Raw genomic sequence first — 23,953 nt, forward strand, 5'->3', positions numbered from 1 at the left:
GCAAACACCTCCTCCTAGGGGTGAAGAAGAGTAACCCTGCCCTCTAGTCTCAGGGAGATAGAGGTCCTACATGGACATTAGGGGTGAAGTAGAGTAACCCCGCCTTATCATTGGATGGTGAGGTTTACTGGTGGATGCGTTCTCATGGTCTCTATCTCAGTGAAGTGGAGTAACTGAGCCAATGTTGGGGATGACTCTCGGGGAGTTGTCTAGGACCTGAGGACTAGGGAAGCGGAGTACCCAGGCCCTTGTGAGAAGGATGATCATGCAATGGATTGTCCCAGTTGGGGAAATGGAGTATCCAAGATCTAGTAAGGGGGATGGTCGCGCAATGGGCTATCTATGTCGGAATGTTGGAGCTCGAGAGTTGGGTGAGCTATGTGGGTTGAGTTGCAGAGCCAGAAGTCCATGTGTCCTGTGGAACAAGTGGGGTGATGTGTCGGGCACACACCTATGTTACCTGAAGTGGGATTTGCATTAAGATCCGGGATCTCAAGGCCCTAGAGTGGGGGTTGAATGTGGCAATAGGGACAGGGTTCCGAAAGTGTGCTCATGTTGAGCCGAGCCATGAGGCGAGTCCAAGAGGGTGACAAAGATGGATGGGTTGCATGACTGAAAAGAGGATGTGGTCCATAGGCAAGTTGTTCTGGGAGCACAGTCGAGTTGAAGGAGAGTTCAACGACCAAGGATATTGGATTGGATCATGGAGCGAAGAGCTTGGTGCCCAAGTAGGAATGCAAGGTGTTTTGTCAATCTAAGGGACTTAGACTGGGTGTTTGCATGGAGCTGGTTATTGTGCATAGGATGTACAGGGAACTGGGTTTACCAATGAAGCCATGTAGGCATAGGCCAGGGGCCCAAAGCAGTGTGACTTGGAGTCCTCATTCAGGAAGGGGTCTGAGTCGTGTACTGGGTAAGCCGTCACGGGCTCATGAGAGAGTCAGTGGTGTGCTAGGTTGAGTTCCGAAGGAGACAGGATCTTTGTGGATTTGGTGCCTACTTATGAAGCTACAGCCAGGGGCGAGGTGCAACGCGATCTGTACCAATGCTTCAAGAGTAGTCGTTGATCTAGGGGTAGGAACTTGTAATCGGGTGCTTGGGAAGTATTCGAGGTAGTGACTAGCGACAGAGTTGGAATTGTTTGTAGACCAGGCCAAGGGCCATCTCTTCATAACAATAAAGCTATCTATTGCCCCAGTATTGTGTTCATTGTGGGGAGATGGACAAACAGGAAGCTAGCTCAGGGAGTCTAGTCGTCCCATGAGATATGTTTGGTGCTTGAGGGTTCAGAGGAGTTGAGGGAGGCCAACATGGGGCGCCAGTGCTGTGGGAGTACTGGGCATGCTCAGGGAGTGTGCAGAGTTGGAGCCGGAGGACTTAAGGGGTTTCGACAAGGGTTAGTGTTAGTAGTCAGGGTCTTCTGGGGGACTCAAGAAGACGAAGGCATAGAGGAGACCTGTAAGCTTGTACCAGGGGTGCAAGGGCGGTGCGACAAGACAGTGCTAGAGTAGAGTTAGGGACTTGAAGGGAGTGCTAGGAGCATCGGGATGAAGGAGACCCGTAAGAGGGTTGGCATGCACTTCTATTCCGCATGGGTGTGTGTTAATGTGGTCAGGTGCTGGACACTTGAAAAGGGATGGTGTAGTCTGGAAACAAGAAAGGACTTGTCCGCAATGGAAGTTGTGAGTAAGGTTTGCCAGTGCCGCATGAGGTTGGACCTCCTTTGGAAGGAAAAAGCTTGTTTGGGCAGCAGGTCGGTCTAGCCCCGTGACACTAATGATGGCAGGGATGTAAGATGAATTATATAAATATTATGTATTATAAACCATATTTTTGTTTCCTAAGTAGAAACTAGTTTAACAGTAGTGATGAAGAATCTTGAACAGATAAGAAATAAAAATGCTTGACCTTTTTGACAAGAATTCAATCCCTCCATAAGTACGCTATGTCATTGCCATGAAGCAAAACATGTTTCATATACCATATTTAAGTAAATATAATAAGTGGGTCATCATTACAGTTTATTGATATTTTGCAAATAAAATTAACATGAAAAGAGGTTTATAGATATACTGGTCATATGTATGTTTGAAAACAAGCAGCAGCTCGAGAAACGTCAAGAAGAAAATTGGAATTGCTTAAGAAGCAAAATTAGTTTGCAGGAGTGATAATTCACAAAGTGGACATAAAATTCATGCTCCTAGAGGACTTGAATGTTTTGCATCTCTCCCAGAGGAGAATTGCAGCAAATATCATAGTGTATAACTAGAATACCTTTCTGGAAACCAATGCAACTAATAGTTCTTAGTGGAAAATAAGTCATCATCAAGAGCAGTGTTTAGAGAAACAATAAATAAAAGTGAAACTAAACATTTTCCATAGGTGTCACAATGGAGACACTGGTGCATAGAGAGAACTTGCACAGAGTATAAAATGAATCCCCTTGATAGAGCAAAAAGTTAAAACAGCCATTATAATCATAATGGTAAGGACTTTGCTGGATTGAAACAGCCATGATAACCATTACGGTAAGGACATCTACACTTAACTAATTAAAAACATATCTGAATTAACAAAAATGGTGTGTACTTCATTCTTAAGGTTCAACAAAGAAATCATGAACGAGAATACAGCATTGAAATTGAAATATCTATAGAAGAAAATATCTAAATAAGGTGATTCATCCTCATAACATTCCTTGACATGCATTCTATCATAGTTCCTAGAGTCTAAATTATATTCTTCATTTGATGATGTTTCCCTAGGGTATACGCATCCATTCCAGCTATCCATGGTTAGTTACAGAAACTTATGCAGGGTAGAATAGAGTGGAGAAAGAAAATTGTTTCTTTACTAAGAAATAAACCGTGCTTTAAATTGGAAGAAAACAGAGTACCCTATTTTTAGCTATAGTCTCCTTGATTTGTGTTCATGAAAAATGATAGCAACAAAACTTTATGTTCTTTGACAACACAGTTGCCACCTCACAACAGTGAGGGAATCCTTTGAGTACACAGACCTCCAAGGCACAATTTTGATTATGGGTTACAGCCACTAGTGGAGTCTTCAAAATCTTCTCAACCAAGTCACATTTCAAGGGACAGTTTGTAGGCATAAGTAAAAACCTAAACTTACCCAAACAAAATACACAGTTGCAAACCCTTCTAGTTACCAAGGTTATGAAAATATCCTTTTGTCTTTGATATCCTTGGTAACGGTGCCATTTTATTGATGCTAAAAAATGCACCTTCATTTTCTAGAACCAAATCTCATTCACAAGGGCAAGGTTGTTGCGATGCAAGTGAAATCAACTCAGTTATGTTTTGAAAATATTCTTATCTTTGATGTCCCCAGCAACAGTGCCATTCTATTGGTGCGAAAATATGCACCTCCACTTCGTAGAACCAAATCCCACTCACAAGGCCAAGGTTGTTGTCATGCAAGTAAAATCAGCTCATCAATAGACTGTGGAGGGTTAATGGTCAACTCTACAAGAGTGGGTTATCTCTTTTACAATTAGAGCTCAACTTAGACTTAGGAGGGTGTTCGTAAGGGTATGCCTTAACAGGTACTAAGATCAAAACAAAATGGGCAACCAAAACAACTAGAACCAAACCCAAATGTAATCTTAACCCCAAATACTATCACAAGGTTAAGCACAATTGACTGTATGTAACCCCTATATAGCTGATATGACTATACAAGCATGACCCACACAAAATATATATCTATTAAAGAATGATTCCTTGGTTATATCAACAGTCATGGGTACGTAAGAAGGACCACCTAAACTAAACTACTGATTAAAATGTTCTGATTTATGATTTGAGATTGACTAGGTGGACTAGAGATCGATGCTTGTCTAATGGGTTACATAGTCATAGGTAATATGAAAGGAATCATACAAGGATTGATCTGGGCACATATACCATCAAAGCACAAACATTACACAAAAAGTATTCTTACTATATGAATCCATATGTAGAAAACAAATGATTACACAAACATTACACAAAAAGTATTCTTACTATATGAATCCATATGTAGAAAACAAATGATTACAAAGCTTGTTATCAAATGTTCATTACATTCATGTTAGGAAGTGTGAGAAGAGAAAACCTTTACAACCGTCAAAGTTCTTCCCAGACAAATATAAACAGCAATGGAGACATTCTCTGCACAATATTTTTACATGCCCCCGAAATCCACAACCTTTCTGCAATTGGACATGATGTGATTCAAACCCTAGACAACTCACTACACTCATGTAACCTCTAGCAGCCACTCAAAGCCTCCTAAAAAATGATCCCAAATCCAACTTGTAATAGCTGTAGGGTGAAGCTCTAATCTGCAACGCTATAGCACGTTCAAAATCTACGGTCCAAGATGACTCTTGCCCAAAACGGGCACTCAATATCGAAGGAAAAGGGTCTATAATAAGTATTGGTAGATGAGAAAAAGGTGCCAAGAAAGCAGGTAGGTGGAGTAGGCAAGCGAGAGACACATGTTAATTTGTCATTTTCTTGTGAGAAATTCACGATTTTAGGTTCATTGCAGAAATTAGAACAATTCTGAATATGTACATATGACAAGAAAGTCTCGTAGTAGCAGTAGGGTAACAAATATCAGGGAAGACTAGGTAATTGCGATAATTCGAGGGGTATATAGAAGATATCCACATAGCGTGTAAAGTTCCGCAATTGTAGGTTATTGTCGAGAAATTAGTTGCACAAGGAATTGTGGGATTTCAGGGCATAACGGGATAAGATCTGGGTACACAAGAAAGTTTTGCATGGATACCAAATCTTAATGGAAAGCCATCTCTCATTGACTTGCAGAGAAAAGGGGTGATAGGGAGATTGCGGAATTTCAACCCGTAATGGATAAGTCCAAACAACATGAAAACTCCACAAGAACCCACCTTAGTCATATTTTGTAGGGGTTGCGTGGATCCGATGGGCATCAGATTACCCCAAGAGCTCCGCAACTATCTAGACACTTGTCAAAATTGCACAATTGTATAAATTGCCCGAATGAACTTGGATCTTCTCCAAATCTGAAACACGAGCACCCATTTGGCCTTTCTTCAAGATAGAACTTGAAAAATTGACATGCCTTGCCCCAAAATGGCCTTGTTGGCAATTCCTACCCCATCGGGGATGAATTTGGCATAGAAAGGGGAGCTAGGAACCAAGGTGAAGTTTCTAGCAATTCTTCAAATTGTTGTTAGTGTCAATGGAGGTTTGTGGAACTAGGAAAACCTTCAATCGACCATAATTTTCTCAATTTGACTCCAGAGTTCCCCAAATTTGAATCATGGATATCTATTAAGTTGTTTTTACAAAATGGAAGGCTTAGGCAAATCCCAAACTTAGCCAACACATCGATTTTTGAGTCTTGAAGAATAGACTAAGAGAAAGGGAGCAACGCCAAAATTTAACATGACTACCTTAGATCCGTTATTGGTGAAGGGCCTTGAAATGGGCATCAAAAGGGACGGGCCTCAAGCCAAAAAAAGTATGATAGGATTGAGTCCAAACAGGCTCGAAGGAAAGCCCATATAAAAGAGAAGTCAAGGCTCACAACAAATCATCAGTTATAATTTGCATTTTCAAAAACTTTCTACAGATTGAGCTTTGTGTTCATCCTTCCATGCAAGGACGAAAACCTCTGGCATTTTGGAGACCTTGGAGGATGAATAGCCTCTCGACTATTAAGGTTGGATATGAAAACAAAAACTCTCGTCCATAAGAGGTGATTCTACTCAGGGATTGCATTTATGTTCAAAGAATTGAAGGCATTTTCAGCTTGCTATAGAGCCACTATAATAAATTATTGAAGATTTCAACTTGTGGAGGATTGAATCTAATTATGTTGCAAACTAATCTTTGTTATTGCTGATTTTCAGAAGCACTGATAATTTAATTGCTGAGTTCCATCATTATTGCTAAGCACCACATTGAGGAGAGTTTCTAAAATCATTGTCATGTCCCCGCCAATTAAAATAAGTCACAGCCTTGTTAAAAACCAAATCGCAGCATTTAAACTAAACATGGATGAATGAAACAAGAGGACAGCGATTCATTTAAGGAAGTTGATTAAGCTTAAGCTAAGGATATAATTCTAGCAGTGATTCTTTAAGAAGTCAATTAAAGAATATCTAAGGCAGTGCTTTCCTAGAATAAAGATATTTAATTAAAATATATTAAGGTTCAAGCCAGCGATTAAAAGGAAGAGTTGTGACTCTTAAAAAAGGCAGCAATTGCAAAATATAAGAACATCCCCAAAGGGGACATTACAATTGTTATTAGAGCCTAGATCCTGCCAGCCTACAGAAAAAAAGATATGGCTTGACCTGTTTTTCTTGTCAATGCAAAACCAGATCAACATGACCTCACAATACACTTACATATTTAATATTTATGGTTATCCCATTTGAACCATTGTTGTCCTATGACAGCATACCAAAATCAACGAGAGTAACCGATGTTCAGAACTTTTTCCTCTCACATTCTTGGAATTATGTGATGAGAATTGCTAGATATAATGGATCTCTCAGACATCAGCTAGGCAAGATTTGCTCCCATGCTATTTATCATAAAGCACTTCTCTGCATCATCACCAAGGACATTACACATAATGAAATGAAATCCTACGAAAAATTGTGTTCAAGCCTATTAGTATAAAAGACCTGTCTTAACAATAGTATTCATCAGCTTGGGCTTGGTGGTTAGTTACTAGACTGTGATGGCATTGCATCTTAAATCAAAGGATTTACAAAACCCCTTGCACTGAAACGACTATCATGGTAAGGTATTTTTACCTCTGAGAGAGAAGCTCACATCTGCTATTTGGTATTTACCACGTGTTCTCAGGGAGGTAGATGAGTTATAAAACTCTCAATGTTTCACGATGATATTAATCAAAGCAATTCCAGAACTCAATTTTAAACATCATGTTCCGAGGAAGAAGAGGTTATTTTTAAAGCATTTCATGACTTTATACAGAGGATGCATACAGCTGGGGCTTTATTGTGAAATGATTATAGTCAGAAGGTGGCACGAACTTTCTAACTACCCAACTCAAAATACTACACAGTGCTGGGAAGAATGCTTCTGAAAGGCTATGCTCATGGAACATTAGTTTGAATGCCCTCAAAGGTGTTAGGGCAAGCTTATTTAAATCTTTGATCACAGCCTGTTACACTATTTATCAATCTGTTGCCTAGTTAGAAGACAATGTCCATTATGAGTCATGATCAAAAGTAACACATCTCCTCCAATGTGATTTTGCTCATTATTGTTGGATGTTTGTGCTTGCTAAACTTTCCTTTAGCATCCCTCTTCCAAATAATGTATGGGATTTGTTCTAGTCTTGGCCAGTCTTATACTCATCCTCTCTTTTTGCATGCATTTGGAAAGTGATCCCATCCACAGTAGTATGGTCACTTTGGTGGGAAAGAAATAAGCGTATTTTTAGAAAACAGAGATCTCCTCTTTCTGACGTTAATTGAAAAATCAGTGTCAGAACTGGTTAATGCTCATGTTTCAAATTAGTTCAATCCAAGTAGGGAATTTACTTCTTGGGATGGTCAAGTTATTAATTGCTGGAAGGGCATCTCTATTCCCGTATCACCTTGCTTTCTGAGAGTGAGGATTAGTAAAATTGACAGAAATAAAGTGAAATGGTGTCCTCCGAATTCAACACATTTTAAATTGAATTTTGATGGCTCCTCTAAAGGGAACCCGGGTGATGCAGGAGTAGGAGTATGCATTAGGGACCACACAGGGTGTGTTTTTGCTTTGAAGTCTGTTTCCATTCCACCAGGTACTAACAACTACGCAGAGGCATATGCTTTGCTTGAAGGCATTCTACTAGTTAAAAAATTGAACATCTCTTATATTCACATCGAAGGCGACTCAACTATTATTATCAACACTTGCATAAAGAGAAATATTGACAATTGGCAGATAAGATATTTGCTTGAACAAGCATGGGCACTCATTGATACATTTGTAAATTTTACTATTTCACATGTGTATAGAGAAGGAAACCGGGTTGCAGATCATTTGGCAAATATGGGAAGTTCCAAGGTAGAACTTAATATGATAGGTCCGAATTGTGATCTCGATTCTTTTCCAATCCTTAGAAAAATAATTTTGGAGGACATGGGTACAGGATAATAGTGCACATGGTTATACAGTTGTTTTCATAATGATAAAAAGTTGGTATGTGAGGTATTATAATTGCAGGGTTCCGTGGTTGTGCAGTATCTGAATGATGTGAATGGATCTTGATTTGGGCATCTCTGAAGTGAGGCAAACTGTGGACTGCTATGCAAATGTGTGCAACTTTCATGATGTTTTGGTTCAGACTTCATCTTGGTCAACATACTCTAGGAAGCATTCGATACTTGGAGATGATTTGCGGCATTTGGTATTCTGGACATTACGAGATATATTGTATTTTTGTGGCATATTAGGGATTTAAGTTTCACAACCTTTCTATGTAATATCGAGCAAGGATTGGAGTTTTTCTTTCTGGTTCTTTTCTCCGGGAGCTCTTTGAATCAGCTTGTGTAAAGAAATATATAAATAAAATATATTAAGTGGCAATGCCACCTTTTCAAAAAAAACAAAAAAAACAACCAACTAGTTCTACAGCCATTGTCAAAAGATAATATATAAGTTCCACATAGTCTTAAAATATATGTTCCACGTAGTCTTCAACACAGTCAAATGTGTAAGAAGTTTTTGCATTCTAACTTTGATATAGCAAAAAGACAGTATTAAATAGTGCAAATTCAACCGAGAACCGAGCTGTTAGCATTTTGGGCTAGATAAGTCACACATAAGAAATTAGAAAATTAAAAAAAATCCAAGAATGATAAATATACACATAACGTGACAAAATTCAAATCCAGGGGAAGGCATATGGTGCTATAAAATCAAATTCATTAAAGCAATTTAAGACCATAATTTCATTTTTGCATGTCAAAGCATCAATCTATAATAGTGACCTTAGTTACGGTACCAAATGTGTCTAAATAACTGCAGAAGAAATTATTGGTTACACCACAAAATTGATACAACCAATAAACTTCAAAGCTTGCACTTCCATGATATCAACTTTACAATAACAGCTGAGAACCAACATGAATTTAAATGCTCACTGCCAAAGACCAAGCCTTCTAAAGTTACTTATCTTCCATTATCACAACTATCTAGATCTACATGAACAAACCATTACATCAGAAGGTATTACTATACTAGGAATCATATGAACTCCTTGGAAAATAATATAGGCTAAAATCTAGCTCAATTGGTGTAGATCATTGCAATATAAGGTAGCAAATCAAGCTTAACCCACCTTGTTAGCACAGTAAGTCTACAATGATCAAAAGAAGTCACATGTTCTATGCTATCATACGGATCCCTGGCATGAAAGATGCAAAAAGATCTTGCATAAAAGTTAGAACCACTTCTTTTACCACTTCATTAAGCTCCAACAGACTATAGTTGACAAGACTTCTATTTGATTCTTTCATGATGAGAATCTAGGAGTAAGTGATTCATTATTCCTCTCAGTCATACCATTCTTTGGTCTTATTTCCTATTTCTAGTCAGCATTTGCAATGATATTGTTCTGCTTGTTTAATCCATCAAGAAAAATATGGTCGTAGCTATTCTGGCTCCAAAACGGGACTATCATACACTGATAACTTTCGTGTTATACGAAAGTGAGGGACAGCGGTCTGAGCCATTCTGCCGAGCCCTGCAGCCATTCTGTGCCTATTCTACAGTTATTCTGTCCGTATAACACGAAAGTTATCGGTCGTACGACCTTGCCATTTTGGAGCCAGAATAGACACGTCCGAAAATATCAGGCACTCATTTTAAATGTGCATTTACCATTGCTGCATATACTGATATGCTTTACAATTTCAATGAACGGCTTACCCTACCTTTGCCATCTGTCATAGTGACGTGTATTTAACTTTTAACTAGACACACCTGCATATCATATATTTCCCGTGGAACTTTTGGAAATGATTTCCTCACAAAATACTTCAAGTGAACAATGTTCTGATTGAGTCACTTCTTGGTTATTCCTATTCGACATGCAATCGAAGGATCTAGCCCTGGGCATTTTGTAAAGAACCTTCCCTTATTGTTCCCAAAGTAGAAGGGTTGGCAGAAGCTACTCATTCCTTGTTAATTGGCCAATCTTTAAGAATACAGTCTCCCAATTGGCATCTAAATCTGGTTACATACATCTCTTTATTATTTACTAACAATAAGACACAGGCTCCTGCAAAATAAGTGCACCTTTAGACAATTGACCTGCAAAACTCATTTCTGCAGTCCTTGGTACTCATTGGTGTACACACTTGTAAGTACCTGATATGCCTACCAAGCTTTCATTTCTTGAAATGCTGGTCCCATTTTGAATATTACTATTTAGTCTCAAATATATATGCGTTACCATGAACAATACGGATGTTCTTGCCACGTGTCCATGTGTGCACATGAGAAAAAGTGGTCCAGTACGGATGTTCTTGCCAAAATCAATATTTTTCATTTTCTTGAGTAAAATAATCATGCATGCCATATAACAAAGAAGCCTTTATTATTCCAGAATTTGAAAATTTGTGAAGAAACCAGATTTTATCATCTATTTAAATTGCTCTTCTCGACAGTGGGTCATGACTAGGCCCTTCGTATCAGTTTCAATCCTTGCCTTACCTTAAGCAAACATAAACAATCGTGCAAAAAGGTATGTTGAGAAGAGCCTATACAATAAATTGTAGGAGTATATAATTAAGCAAAATCTGCCAAATTTTTTGAAGGAATGACTGATAATATCCTTCAACTGCCTTGTTGATTGAAACTAATTTAAATTTATGTAGGTTTCTTGAAAACACAAGCAGATCATTTCCAACTCACTAGATATAGACAACATCGAGTTGCATCCTCAAGAACTTCACAATATGCTATCCAAACAATCATCAAAGTTCTCTAAAACATCTGATACACAACTCAGTCAATCAAACCATAAAATAAAAGAAAATCCAGGGTTTTGCCCAACAATCTGTAAGACAATATACCATTCAGAAAAAAAGAACATTGCATAAGGCCATAGATGTGTGGCATGCTTCTAATATGTGGAAAGTTTGGCCTTACGTTGAGTCAAAGAGATATCAATGGTATTGTGCAGACGTTGGGTCAACCAAATCGGTCTTTGCAAATAAGGATTACAAATCTCCAAGGGTTGGTTGGGGACCTTCATGATTCAGTTTGAGAAATGAAAACAGGCATTGCTTGAGGACAAGCAATTTTGGGAAGGGCAGACTGTCATGCCCCTGCCAATTAAAAGAAGTCACAGCCTTATTAAAAACCAAATTGCAGCATGTCCATGGGGTTGTGCTCAAATGGCAAGGTCATAAGGTTCTCATGTTGAACATCCATGTTCAAATCCTCCAAAGTGACATCTTTGTGGATTTTGTGTGCCTTGAGTTGGTTATGTGGCTTCTAAGTTGATTATGTTGAATGGGGACGAGGTCCCCCTTGTGACCTTCACCTTCATGACTTTGGTTGCAGTTTAAAGATCAAAAAACAAAACAAAAACAAATCGCAACTTTTAAACTAAATCTGGATGAATGAAACAAGAGGACAATGATTCATTTAAGGAGGTCGATTAAGCTTTAAGCTAAGGATATCATTTTAGCAGCGATTCTTTAAGAAGTCAATTAAAGAATATCTAGGGCAGTGCTTTCCTAGAATAAAAGATATTTAATTAGAATATATTAAGGTTCAAGCCAGAGATTAAAAGGAAGAGTTGTGACTCTTGAAAAGGGCAGCAATTGCAAATAGGTGTATCCTTTCAAGACAAAAAGGTATGACCCTTTCTATTATAAAGGGTATAAAAGAAAGGAAGCCTCATTTGTAGAAGGCATCGAATAAGTAAGAAAGAGATAAGAAAATAAGTAATCTGATCTGACTAAGAGCAGAAGTAAATATCCAATAGAAGCATATAGATCAAAGATGATTTTTGTGAATAAAGTTAAATTATAGGCATGCATACATGTGTTCATACTACAGTAATATTTGCAGCAATTGTTGAATTTTGTGAGTGATCCAAATGTTTCTCTTAATTATGTAATAAAAGATTTGTTTAATAATCTATTTTGAAATCAGAGAAATGGATTACTAATAGGAAGGACGGCCAGCCTCCAAGGTGAACTGAGGGATGGAAGGTCGGCCTACCTTCCATGCTCTCGCAGTACAAGGGTGACCAACCTTAAGACTGCGATTTGCAAACGTTTCAACGAATTCTTAATAATGTTATTGTGGGAATCCACTTTGGAATGGCTAAAGCCTTAATTAGATCTTAATATGAGAATGATATATGATTTCATAATGTATACTAATGATTAGTCAAAAATAGATGTTATCTTCACTTATGATTTAATGTCAATTTCCAAGTGACTGATATTGTGTGTAGGACCTAATCATGGATTTAATGTCAATTTCAATTGGTAAATTTATACTCTTAACTATATTACATTTCTTATTTTTAGTTGGAATTATGATTTTAGGGAGAAATATAAGAACATCTCCAAAGGGGACATTACATGGAGGATTTAATCTAATTATGTTGCAAACTAATCTTTGTTATTGCTGATTTTCAGGAGTAGTGATAATTTAATTGCCGAGTTTCATCATTATTGCTAAGCACCACATTGAGGAGAGTTTCTAAAATCATTGGCATGTTTTGCTATTGTTCACCAACATTTACTGTTGGCATTTTGTGATCTTTGGAGCGAAAATAAGTATTTTCTATTTCTGTTCACAAATATCAGAATTTATTCAAGGTCTTGCTGCTGTACCATAAACGCTTTGGCATTTTTCAGCCAAAGGGCCAGTTTTTCCATTGGACCTGCACAATTCAATATTTATGAGTGAGTTTCAATTGTTCATTTTGTAGAAATTTGGTGGAATTTCAGTATATCACTTATCAGTGACTGTAATTATGTTTCCAACTATCATAAATGCAAGGATCAAATTTGGGTCTCATACTGTGTTTCTAATTGATATTTCTAAGTGGACTGTTGTTTCCAATTCAGATCTAAGTGTAATTATTGTCCTAGGGTTCCATATTGCTGTTCATTGACAAATCAACAAGTATATTTGATATCTACTGTTGTTCTAAGGTTTCACATTGCTGTTCATTCACAAATCAGCAAGCATACTTGATATCAATTGCTATTCTGGGGTTTCATACTTGCTGTTTATACATAAATCAGCATGCATGTTGGTTGAAATTGGTCATCTAAATGCTAGCTCTGCTGGTGTGATGCATTTGAGGATTTATGTCAGCATTTGAGGGTTTGATTAATGATTTTCTAACAAGTTTTAGTTTTTATCGATATTTGGTTTTCATTTAAGTTTGCTGTTGTAGTTTCATTCTTGTTCCACAAATCAGAAAAATACATGTTTCCATGTTGATCCCAATCTAAGACATTACATAGTGTTATTGGGCCCAACTTAAAATAATATCATTATCATTTCCCTTGCTTTACCCTTTATGTTATGGAAAATGAAGGATGGGCTAGAGGTCTTATTCATCGATCTAATTTTGAAAAGTGGGTGTTGTTGTTATATGGAGCCTAATCAGACTCGGAAATTAATTTTTCCCTACTTATATCAGTGCAGTTTCCCCCCTAATTTTTTGATGAGGGTTTGGGGGCAGCACCCCCAATATGGGGTCATGGGGCAGCGCGCTCAAACGACTTTTATTATTTTATAAAGGTGTTGGGTGTTATTTTTTTATTGGTTGACATGTTGTAACCCTAATTTTGTAACCGACTTAAGTCTTGATATAAGGCCAAGGGTTAGGGTTTTCTGTAGTGAAATTTGTAGCATTTTGCAGCGGTATTGAGTTGCAAGGGGATTGCTGGTTGTAATCGGTTTGATTTACTGGATAATAATATTGGACTCTCTGTTGGGTGGATGTAGCCCGAGATTGGGTGAACCACGTTAAATATTGTCTCTTAGCTGTTATTTGTTCTGTGTTTTTCATTCCTACGTTTAATATTTATCTGCATATAATTGATATTTTCTGCATACAATTCCTAACAGGTATGACATTCACGGGCTTGAGCCTCACATCATCGTAAATAAGTTCTCTGATTTGACCTTCCAACCAGCTAATTTTCTTCTCTGAAATCAATCATGTAAACAAATTTGGGATATTGATCAGTCCATACTCCATACAATTAGGCATTCTGTATTTCTGATAACCTCATTAATGGTAGGAATTTGTGAGCTTTTCCATGAGGCAAAACATAAAACCCCCTTGAATTTATTCAATCCCACTTCCAGTTCAGATTCCACCTTGTTGAAATTCTTGTGCAATTCTCTAGTAGGATCCAGGTTCATTGAGAGTAGTGTTTATCCGAGTTTTGGGGATTGGAGGATGTGTTTCCAAGGATGGTGATGGGATGACGATTAAAAATATATATAAAAAATAATATTTGAAAATTCAATTGCCAAAAATTAAAAAAAAAACCCAAAAAACTAAAAGAAGAAAAGTTTTTTAAAATAGCATGATCTATGATCCAACATTGAATAACATTGACATATTATGATTAATGTTTATGTTCAGAACTCAAATGATTAACATTGATTACAGCTATAAAGACAATCCATTGATCCATCTAATATCATCATCTACAAGTGTGAAGTTCAAGTTACAATGTACCAACCTAAAATCAACTAAATTTCTACCCTACACAAATGCTGCATCTGTAGCCCCCTGCACTAAAATGGAAAGGTTAATCTCCTCAATAACATCTCTCAAAAATTTGGAACTGGAACTTGGCATCCACTCACTTCCAAAAACAATGAATACCAATATTATATAAATAAATAACTAATAAGGGCCTTCTTTAAATGCAATGCAATATCATTGAGTAGGTGGTGTCTAATCTTTTGCCACCCATCCATGAACATAGAATCCATATGTTCCACATGTGATCTTCATCTCCATCAAAAAATTAACTTTGAAATATTTTTTTTCTAGGATGGTGGCCCTCAATTTGACTTTTTTAGGAGTCACACAAGATTGATCTGCTCTGTTTGCCTCGGTGAAAGCCTCTTTGAAATGAGAAGATCTAGCAAGATAGAATGGAATCCCATTAGCAACGAAGAAATCTCCAATGGCCTCATCTATCTCTTCTCAAACATGCACGTCAAACATATCTATAATCAGGTTTGAAGTTGAACCCATGGTCTTTTTTGATTTTCCCCTTAAGTTCCACTGCACTAACCTTCAAAGTTGGAATTGTAGGTTGTAGAAACATGGTTAGAAATCCTAGAGAAAGGGCCACTAGCTGTTGTTCTGGAAATCCCTCAATTATACAATCTGATCATTTCAACCTCACCTCAAGTATGATTATATTACAAAGATCAATCCCTTTACCATATTTGTGTAAAAGTCATGTATTGAGTCTAGTAATGCTGCTCGATCATTAAAGGCTACAAAGTAACACTTTCAATGGAGACTCTCTTTGGAAGATGCGAGTTGTTTTCATCAATAGTTATTACAAACTGCTTAAAATGATTTCCTTTGTTGAATGGCCCCATGGCATTGCAACATCTTTGATGATGGGCAGTCAAAAAGTGAAGCAATCCCAACTGATATTTCAGCTCAAGTTTCCTCAACTCTTTTCTCTCTGACAAGCACTCTTAACTGAATTTTTAGTTTTAGCGTTTTAACTCTTTCCCTTTCCTCACTTTCACTGCCATTTCTTCTATTGTGTTACTCATTTTACACTATAAAATAAAAAACAAACATTAGTTAATAAAGGTATATTTTAAATCCATTTCAAGTGCAAACTAAACATATGTTAGTATTTTAGCCCATTCAAAATGCAAACAGAAAAACATTTTCTATAGCAAATTGCAAATGCAAACAAAAAACAGCAATCTTTTCGGCCATTGGTAGATGCAGCCAAAAAAAAAAGCATCTTTTAATCCCATTGCAAGTGCAAACAAAAAAAGATAGCAATTCTTTTAGCTCATTCCAAGTGCGAACAAAAAACCACAAAATTTTTATCCATTGCATGTGCAAATAGAAAAATAACAGTTTTTTAGCCTATTCCAAATTCAAATAAGAAAATGTTATTTTTACTTATTTCAAATGCAAACAAAAATTAAAATAGAAGCAAAACCAAAATAAATGGTGCGAGGAACAAAAATTTGAAAATATGATCTTTTCATCACATTGAACCAATGGACAATGATTTTTTTTATGGTCCACTTGTTCAATAAAAATTTAACTGTCCATTTGTTGTTGAATAGATTAGATTGGTTCAATGTGTTGAATATATTAGATTGGTTTGAAGCTTTTTCATACTACCAATCTTGAGAGCAAGGAGACATGATGATCACTACAAGTATCTGAAGCCCTCCTGCCTCAAATAACAAACGTTGCACTTTGCAAACAACTGCTCAAACAGATTGAACATTAGTATAAATTCAAACAACGACTTCCAGAGTATTAACATACTTGCCTGATTACTTACATTGAAACTGCACCATATTAACATGGAAAAAAGCTTGATTAACTTCTATGCAGTTCATTCAGAAAACTGTACCATATCAACAGTGCAGGTTTTCTCCATACTTGTAGTGATGGATTTGCACAGCTAATGTGGCATAATTTGCATGTCAGGAATCCAACTCCATCATGCATCTAGCCTACTCTGTATTTACAAAAAAAAGTCCAAAAACTACATCTTCAAGGGCAGAAAACAGATAGTATTACAAAGTGTATTCATTTCACAGTTACTCTCTCACTCTTTGTCTTTAAAGGTAAAACAAAAGTGCCTTAACAATAATTTTTGGATCTCATGTGTATTGCAGTAAGCACGCATCAACCCTTTATATTCTTTCTAATCATTCAAATTTGTATGTGGATGCTCTAAAATGAAAGGTTAATGACATTGGCTTCACTTGACAATGTACTATTATGCAGTGGAAAGATAAGAAAAATTGAATCAAATAAAGCATTCCTATGAGTTACTTCAATTTTGCAGTCTTTTTGGACAAGGCATTACATATTTTTACAGCATCTAAGTTATCCTTGACATTGTGTACTCGCACAATGTTAGCTCCACCTAAAACTCCAGCTGTCACAGCAGCAATTGTCGCAGGGTCCCGTTCATTGGCTTTTACACGACCACATATTTTCCCCAAAAAGCTTTTACGAGAAGGTCCAATTAAGATAGGCCCATGAGAAGCAGCCACACAGGTTGCTGCAAGTCCCTGCCTAACAGCTGGTAAACCCCCAAGAAGTTCCATGTTTTGGTCAAGAGTTTTGGAGAAACCAAGACCAGGGTCTGTAATGATCCTCCATGCAGGAATACCATAGGACTCCGCATTCTTTATTTGTAAGCATAACTCATCAGCAACTTCTTTACAAACATCCCCATAAGTTGTATTCTCATCATTCTGCATTGTTGATGGGTTACCTCGCATGTGCATTAAAATGTATGGGACTTCAAGATCTGCAACTGTAGAAAACATATTTGAATCTAAACGACCTCCAGATACATCATTCACAACATCAACTCCATTCTTTACTGCCTCATATGCAACTTTTGCATCAAAAGTATCCACGGATAGGATTTTATCTTGAGCTTCAGGAATATGTCTCACCGCTTCCAAAACTGGGAGAATCCGAGACAGTTCCTCTTCTGATGAGACTCTCTTTGCCCCAGGTCTTGTTGATTGTGCTCCAATGTCAATCATATCGGCACCTTCAGAAATCATCAACCTAACCTGAGCCACTGCATCATCTACTGAAATGTATTGTCCTCCATCGCTGAAACTATCCGGTGTCAAATTTAACACACCCATGACATGAATTCTTTTGGACCAATCCAACAAACTATTTCCAATGGGAAAAACTCTTTTCATTCCCTCTGTACCAATAAGATGTTCACCTCCAAGCTTTTCCCATGCCCCAAATATGCTACCTGCTTTCCCTGTCAAACTGTGCCAACAGGCAACAGTATCATCTTTGGCTTTCAATCCAATAAGGTCAACAAGAGGAGCAAGGACAAATGGTCTCTCCCAAATGTTTTTATGGGGTATTATGAGGGTATCAGATGCAACTTTGATCCTTCCATAGAACAAAATATCTAGATCAATAGGCCGAGGTCCATACCTAATGCCCTTAGTCCGACCCAAATCCTTCTCAATTTCCTTCAGAGCACTCAACAAAGCATGGGGACCAAGTTTTGTGATTGCCCTTACTGCAGAATTGAGGAAGAAAGGTTGATCAGTTACATATGCAGGTGCTGTCTCATATAACTGAGCATGAGCCTTAACCTTAATTCCAGCTTTCTTCATCATTTGCAAAGCTCTGTTAAAATTTTCAATTCTGTTACCAACATTGCTGCCAAGAGCTATAACCACTTCCTCCTCTGGGGAGTGAACTTCAATTAAAGACTCCGGGAATGATGTCTGTGCAGAGTTGCAGAACGAGAACAGCTGCCCAATTGCTGCAAAATGAATACGCACAGACAAATGTATCAATGCAGAGATTGCGAACGTTATATTTTCTCTGTCTGACTAGTTAAGGGCAATTTTCTGAACCTTTAGAATGTAGAGGCTTGCAGATTTCTACTCGCCTGGTTTAGATTAGTTTCCAGAATAGTTTAAATGCAAAGCCCGCAAGTCTTTGTTTTCTCAGTTTAACTGGTGTAAGGCAGTTCAATAAATCTTCTTATACAATTTACCAATGCAAAGGAAGTGATAATCACAATGGAATTTACTTTCAAAGAAGCAATACAAACTAGCTTTATTACTGATGAAACATATGCCAGAAAATTAGGAGGACTTACCAGATAGCGAGCCCAAAGGGCTAATTCCTCCAAATACATGCCTGATTTTTTTGCACAGCAGATTGTTCGATGAACTAATCTTCATATTGATATGGATTCCCCTAAACCCCCATTAAATTCTTTCCAGATCTGCCCGAGACAGAGCATCCATAGATTTTACCCAAATCGATCTGAAAGTAAGTGGTATTGAAAAAATTGGATTAGTCGAGTGAAGTGAAAATGAGATTAGATTCGTCTAACTCGAAAAACATAAGGCGTTCAGCGGAATCTGAGATAATGGCAGAGTATTTAGTAGTTTTAAATGGAAGAATTTTTTGGCTATCTTGGTGAAGTGACTGTGCATCGCAAGCAATGGTTGTGTAAGTTAGTGGAATTGTTTTATTATTTTTTTATTTTATTAAGGATAGTGTTCATGAACGGGTTGAAATTTCAGTTTTTTTTTGGATCGATTATAATTATATAATGCAGTATTTATTTATTTATTTTGTTTGGATCGATTATAATTATAATGCAGTATTTATTTATTTATTTTATAAATTTGATGTTTTTTATAGTCTAAATGTATATTTTGTGAAAAATATTTTATGACTATTTGATTGGTCATAACAATTTGGTTTGAATTGATCAACTAATTTTTTTTTAGAATATGTAAAATTTGTTTTAAAATTAATTTCAAGAATCTATTACCATGGACAATTTTAAGGATATAAGGAAAAAATAAATTAAAACATTGAAATGGTTTACTATATATGATACAAAATGTCAAGATTAAAATATTTTCCTTATTCAATCTCATATTTATATTGTGTATTTCTTTAAAATTTTAATTTCATTACACAAATCATTGAAATGTAAAGTACATATTATATATTTATTATTGAACTATAGTTACATTTATTATTTTATATTATATAAAATATATTATTTAGTCTACAATTTAATATATTTTTTACATTATGATATTATTTTAAAAACTATAAGAATTAATTATAGTTATTATAACTGTAGACCTCGAATTGGCTTTGCAAACTAATGTCCAGAAGGGTGCTCGAGGGTTTGAGTTGGGGTCACCCCCTACAAATGGAGGAGGTGGTAAGGCCTCCTCCATGCTGGTAAGAGCCCTTGCTCTTTCTTGCAACTCGTTTTGTTTTGCATTTATTTCCTTCACTTCTGCTGTGACTGTTGACAGGCCGCGTGTGTGGCCGTATATGCTCGCCCATGGGGGACGCCTCCGATGGGTTGATTATTAATTCGGTTCGGTTGGAAGCCTCGCAGGCCAAGGCTGAGAAATTTATTCCCAAATCCTTCAAGGAAGCCGTTATTGACTCGACTTTTCACGTTCCTGAAGAGGCAAAGTTTATTCTGGTGAGTTCTTCCGAGTCTGAGAGTGATGGCGGAGGACAACGATGATGTAAGAGCCCTAACTCTCCCTTGCCAACTCTATCTATCATGCCTAATGATTTAATGGTGAAAGCCATAGACATGGAGAAAAGTAGGTTAAAAGACATTGCTATTTTTTTCACGGTAGTGGACGTAGATACATGCCCTGCCAAGAAATTCATGGATGAATGGTTTAAAAACGTTTGGAATAAAAAATTAGGCTACAACATTTCCTTTTTTCGAATGATTCAAAAAGGCTTGTTCATTATTTTTTTCAAGGATAGCAAATGTCAGGCGGAGGTAATCAAAAAGTAGTTTTGGGCTGTCGAGAAATCCACCTTTCACGCCCTAAATTGGTCTTATGATGCAGCTAATGAAGAAATCCTTGCTCTTTCTTGTCCTCAGTGGATTCAAATCAAAGATCTTCTGCCCGTCCTGTAGAAATTCATGCCACAGATCCTGGAACCCATTGGTAGAGTTATTAAGATGGATTATTTGTCCAACCTTGTTCCTCATTTGGATGCCAGAGTCCTAGTTTCTATTAACCCAGGCAGAGACATCCCTAGATTCATCGACATTAAGGTCAATGAAGATCCCATTTCTTGTCTTATTGAGACCCTTGCCTGGGCTTAATGTTTGTTTCTTATGCAGGAGAGAAGGGCATATTAGGAAAAATTGCCCCATTCTGTTGGCTAGGAGAGGGGTTTCAAAAAACCCTAATGCTAGTAATTTGACTGTCAATAAGGATGGTACGAACCCTCCCTCATCGGACTCTAAACCCGGGGAATCCCCCTCGTTGATTGATAAAATTGACCCCCTGAGGGAAGCCATTAACAAGGTCATGTCTGAATTTCCCAAAGAGAATCCCAAAGAGCCTCCCATGCTTGGGAATTCTGTGGCTTTTGGTGCTTTCAATGTTGACCCCCCTCCCCATTTTGCAGTCTCTGAAGCAATATCTCAACTCGAAGAGCCTAACAAAGATGGCTTTCAAATGGTGACTCGTAGGTCTAAGAAAAACAAGGGGAAAAATGCTCAACAATTGGCTCTGGAGAAGATAAAGGGAGCGGGGAATAACAAGACTGGTTCTACCATGGCTCCCATGGAGGATGATGCTCTTGATAATCCGCCTAAGATTAAATTTGTTGGTAAGAGTAACAAGCATTCTTTTGTTAAATCCATTATTCGGGATTTTGAAGGGTTTGATCGTGCCACCAATGAGCTGGGTAGGGTTGGGAACTCTCCCCCGGTGATCCAAAGTCCATTTTGGTCTCTAACCAATTTGACATTCTTGTTGGAAATCCGCCCTTGAATGTGGAATCGATCGATAGTCGAGAGACTATGGATCCCCAAGGGGTGGGAAGAATTCCCCCCCCCAAACCTCTTGATGATACAACTCTTACCTCATCTATGGCTAACATTGGTGCTGATGCTGGCAATGCCTTCTTTGAGATCATTTCTGTTGACCCCTCAGAAAGTAAATCCAACCTTAATAATATTCCCACCCTTTCCAATCTTGGCATCTCTGATGCCGATGCTCCCGAGGATAATGATTTAGTGGACATCTGCAAATCCGAGGTGGAGACTGAATTGGCTTCCAACATCTCGGTCACAAGTGGGGAAGTTGATCATGGTGAGGATTCTATATATGATGGGGAGACTGATGGCGGGAAAGCTGAGGAAATGGAAGGTGATGATCCCAATGCCCGTCCCAGGCGTAAAAGAGGTAGACCTAGAGGCTCTAAGAACCAGATCTCTCCTCTCCATAAAAAGATTGATGGGAAGGCTAACTTCCCCAAATGTTTTAGCAGTTTTAGGACTACAAAGGAATCCAATTAATTTCCCCACTGTATGATGAAATGCATATCCTGGAACATCCAGGGATTGGAATCCCTCGACAGGAAATACATTGCTAGGAGATTCCTCAGTCATCATAGGGATGTGGATTTTGTTATGTTGCAAGAGGTTAAGGTTGTCAATTTCACCCTTGATGTCAATCTTGATTTTGTCTGGAGGGATGCAATTAAGATGTGCACTAAATATGATAAAGGTAAGGGAGGGGCGATGCTTTTGAACAATGCCAAGTGGAGGGCCTCCATTCTTCATTCTGGTTACTCTCCTTGTAATAGAGTTGCTTGGGTCTCCCTCAAGGTTGGCAACTCTACATTTGGTGTCTGCATGGTGTATGCTCCCAATGACTATAGAGAGAGATCAAATCTCTGGTAGTGGTTGTGTTCCCTTGCCGACATTCCTTGGTTCCTGGGGGGAGTCTTGAATTGGGTCAAAAATCAAGAAGACAAACTGGGTGGTGTGAGCTTAGATTGGAAAGGTGGTGAGAGGATTCATTGGGAAAGGATGAAGAGCTTAAAGAGGCTATTTGATCCCCTAGAAGGGATGAAGTTGTCCTACAAGGGGATTTGGTTTACCTGGTGCAATTACCAGAGAGGTCACAGAAGAATATATTGTAGACTCGACTGATTTTATGTGTAGTACCCCTGCCCTAATCAATTCCTAATCTCGGTTTAATCTTGGTCAGTTTATCATATATAATGATTATAGTCAGATGTGTTGATTTAATGCATAGCTGTTGATGTGGTTTTAACACTAGTTGTATGCAAGTTGTTTAGTGTTCCTATTTCGTGGTATTAATATCGGGCTAACGCTTTCATTAAGTTTATATATGTATGCATGTATGACTCTTGGTTGCAGGAGATTTCAGGTACAACGCCGCATGAGTGCGAGGTTCGTCTTCACCTGGATTTGCAGGTTTGAGTGTACCTCTTTAATCCTTAGAGTTGGATTAGGTGGTCGTAAGACCCTAGCTGACCATAGTCGTGCTCAAGTGAGCATCGTCAGTCGTTGTCGGTATTCCCTTTTGGTTGGGTTTGCGTGTCATCTGTCTGATCGAATTTTTTGGTTTGCGTGCTTGGTGTGTATGGTTAAATTGATTAATTAGTCCTTAGTATTTAATTTGATTAAATATGTGTTTGTGCATTAAAGATTATGGACTAACTTAATTGGGATTTCGTTATGCGATTATCGTTGATATTGGATTGTTCGTCTTAAATTGGGGGCAAGTTCAATTAAATGGTTGATTTTGAATATTAAATGCATTTTGTATATGCTGTTGAAAAAGAAAGATTTAATTTTAATTGAAATAGAAAGGTTAAATTTCAGTTGAGTGGGAAAATCAATTTTAAATGGGAAAAGCAATTTAATTTATTGATATAGTTGGAAAAGAATTATTTTGGGAATTATTTTAAATAAAAAATTTTAATTCCAAAAAAATGAAATTTTGGTCAACTCTTCCTTATAACCTAGACTTTTGGAAAATTTTTGAGGATGGATATTTTTTTTGGAAAAATGTTTTGTTGGAAAAATATTTTTGGTTTGGATGGAAATTTTGGGGGTTTTGGGGGAGGAAGAAGTTTTTCTGGATCTTGCAGGTTGGGCTCTCCTTCAAGTTCTTCCAGGAATGCATATGGAGGTAGGAATTTCCTTCTTTGTCTTCCTTGTTGCCATGGAAATGGTCTGTTGGTTGAATGGAAAAAAAAAATGTTTGTTGTTAAAAATCCAATCTTTTTAAATTGTTTTCAGATTTAAATTTTGGATTTGTGGGTTTAGAACTATGCTTTTAGCTTGTGTTCTTCAAGAAAATTACAT

At 37.5% G+C, this 23,953-nt stretch overlaps 1 protein-coding gene across 1 annotated transcript; it reads right to left on the reverse strand.

Annotated features, from left to right (window-relative positions):
* Positions 1-16,536: 16,536 nt before the first annotated feature.
* Positions 16,537-19,273, reverse strand: LOC131026767 (folate synthesis bifunctional protein, mitochondrial). Its single transcript, XM_057956717.1, has 2 exons — positions 18,914-19,273; positions 16,537-18,571 (listed from the first exon to the last, which is right to left on the reverse strand). The coding sequence occupies exons 1-2, from the start codon at positions 18,996-18,998 to the stop codon at positions 17,085-17,087; spliced, it is 1,572 nt and encodes a 523-aa protein (XP_057812700.1). The 5' UTR covers positions 18,999-19,273; the 3' UTR covers positions 16,537-17,084.
* Between the last annotated feature and the right edge of the window lie 4,680 nt (positions 19,274-23,953).

The sequence above is a fragment of the Cryptomeria japonica genome, chromosome 1, assembly GCF_030272615.1.
Source record: "Cryptomeria japonica chromosome 1, Sugi_1.0, whole genome shotgun sequence".
Taxonomy (NCBI): Eukaryota; Viridiplantae; Streptophyta; class Pinopsida; order Cupressales; family Cupressaceae; genus Cryptomeria; species Cryptomeria japonica.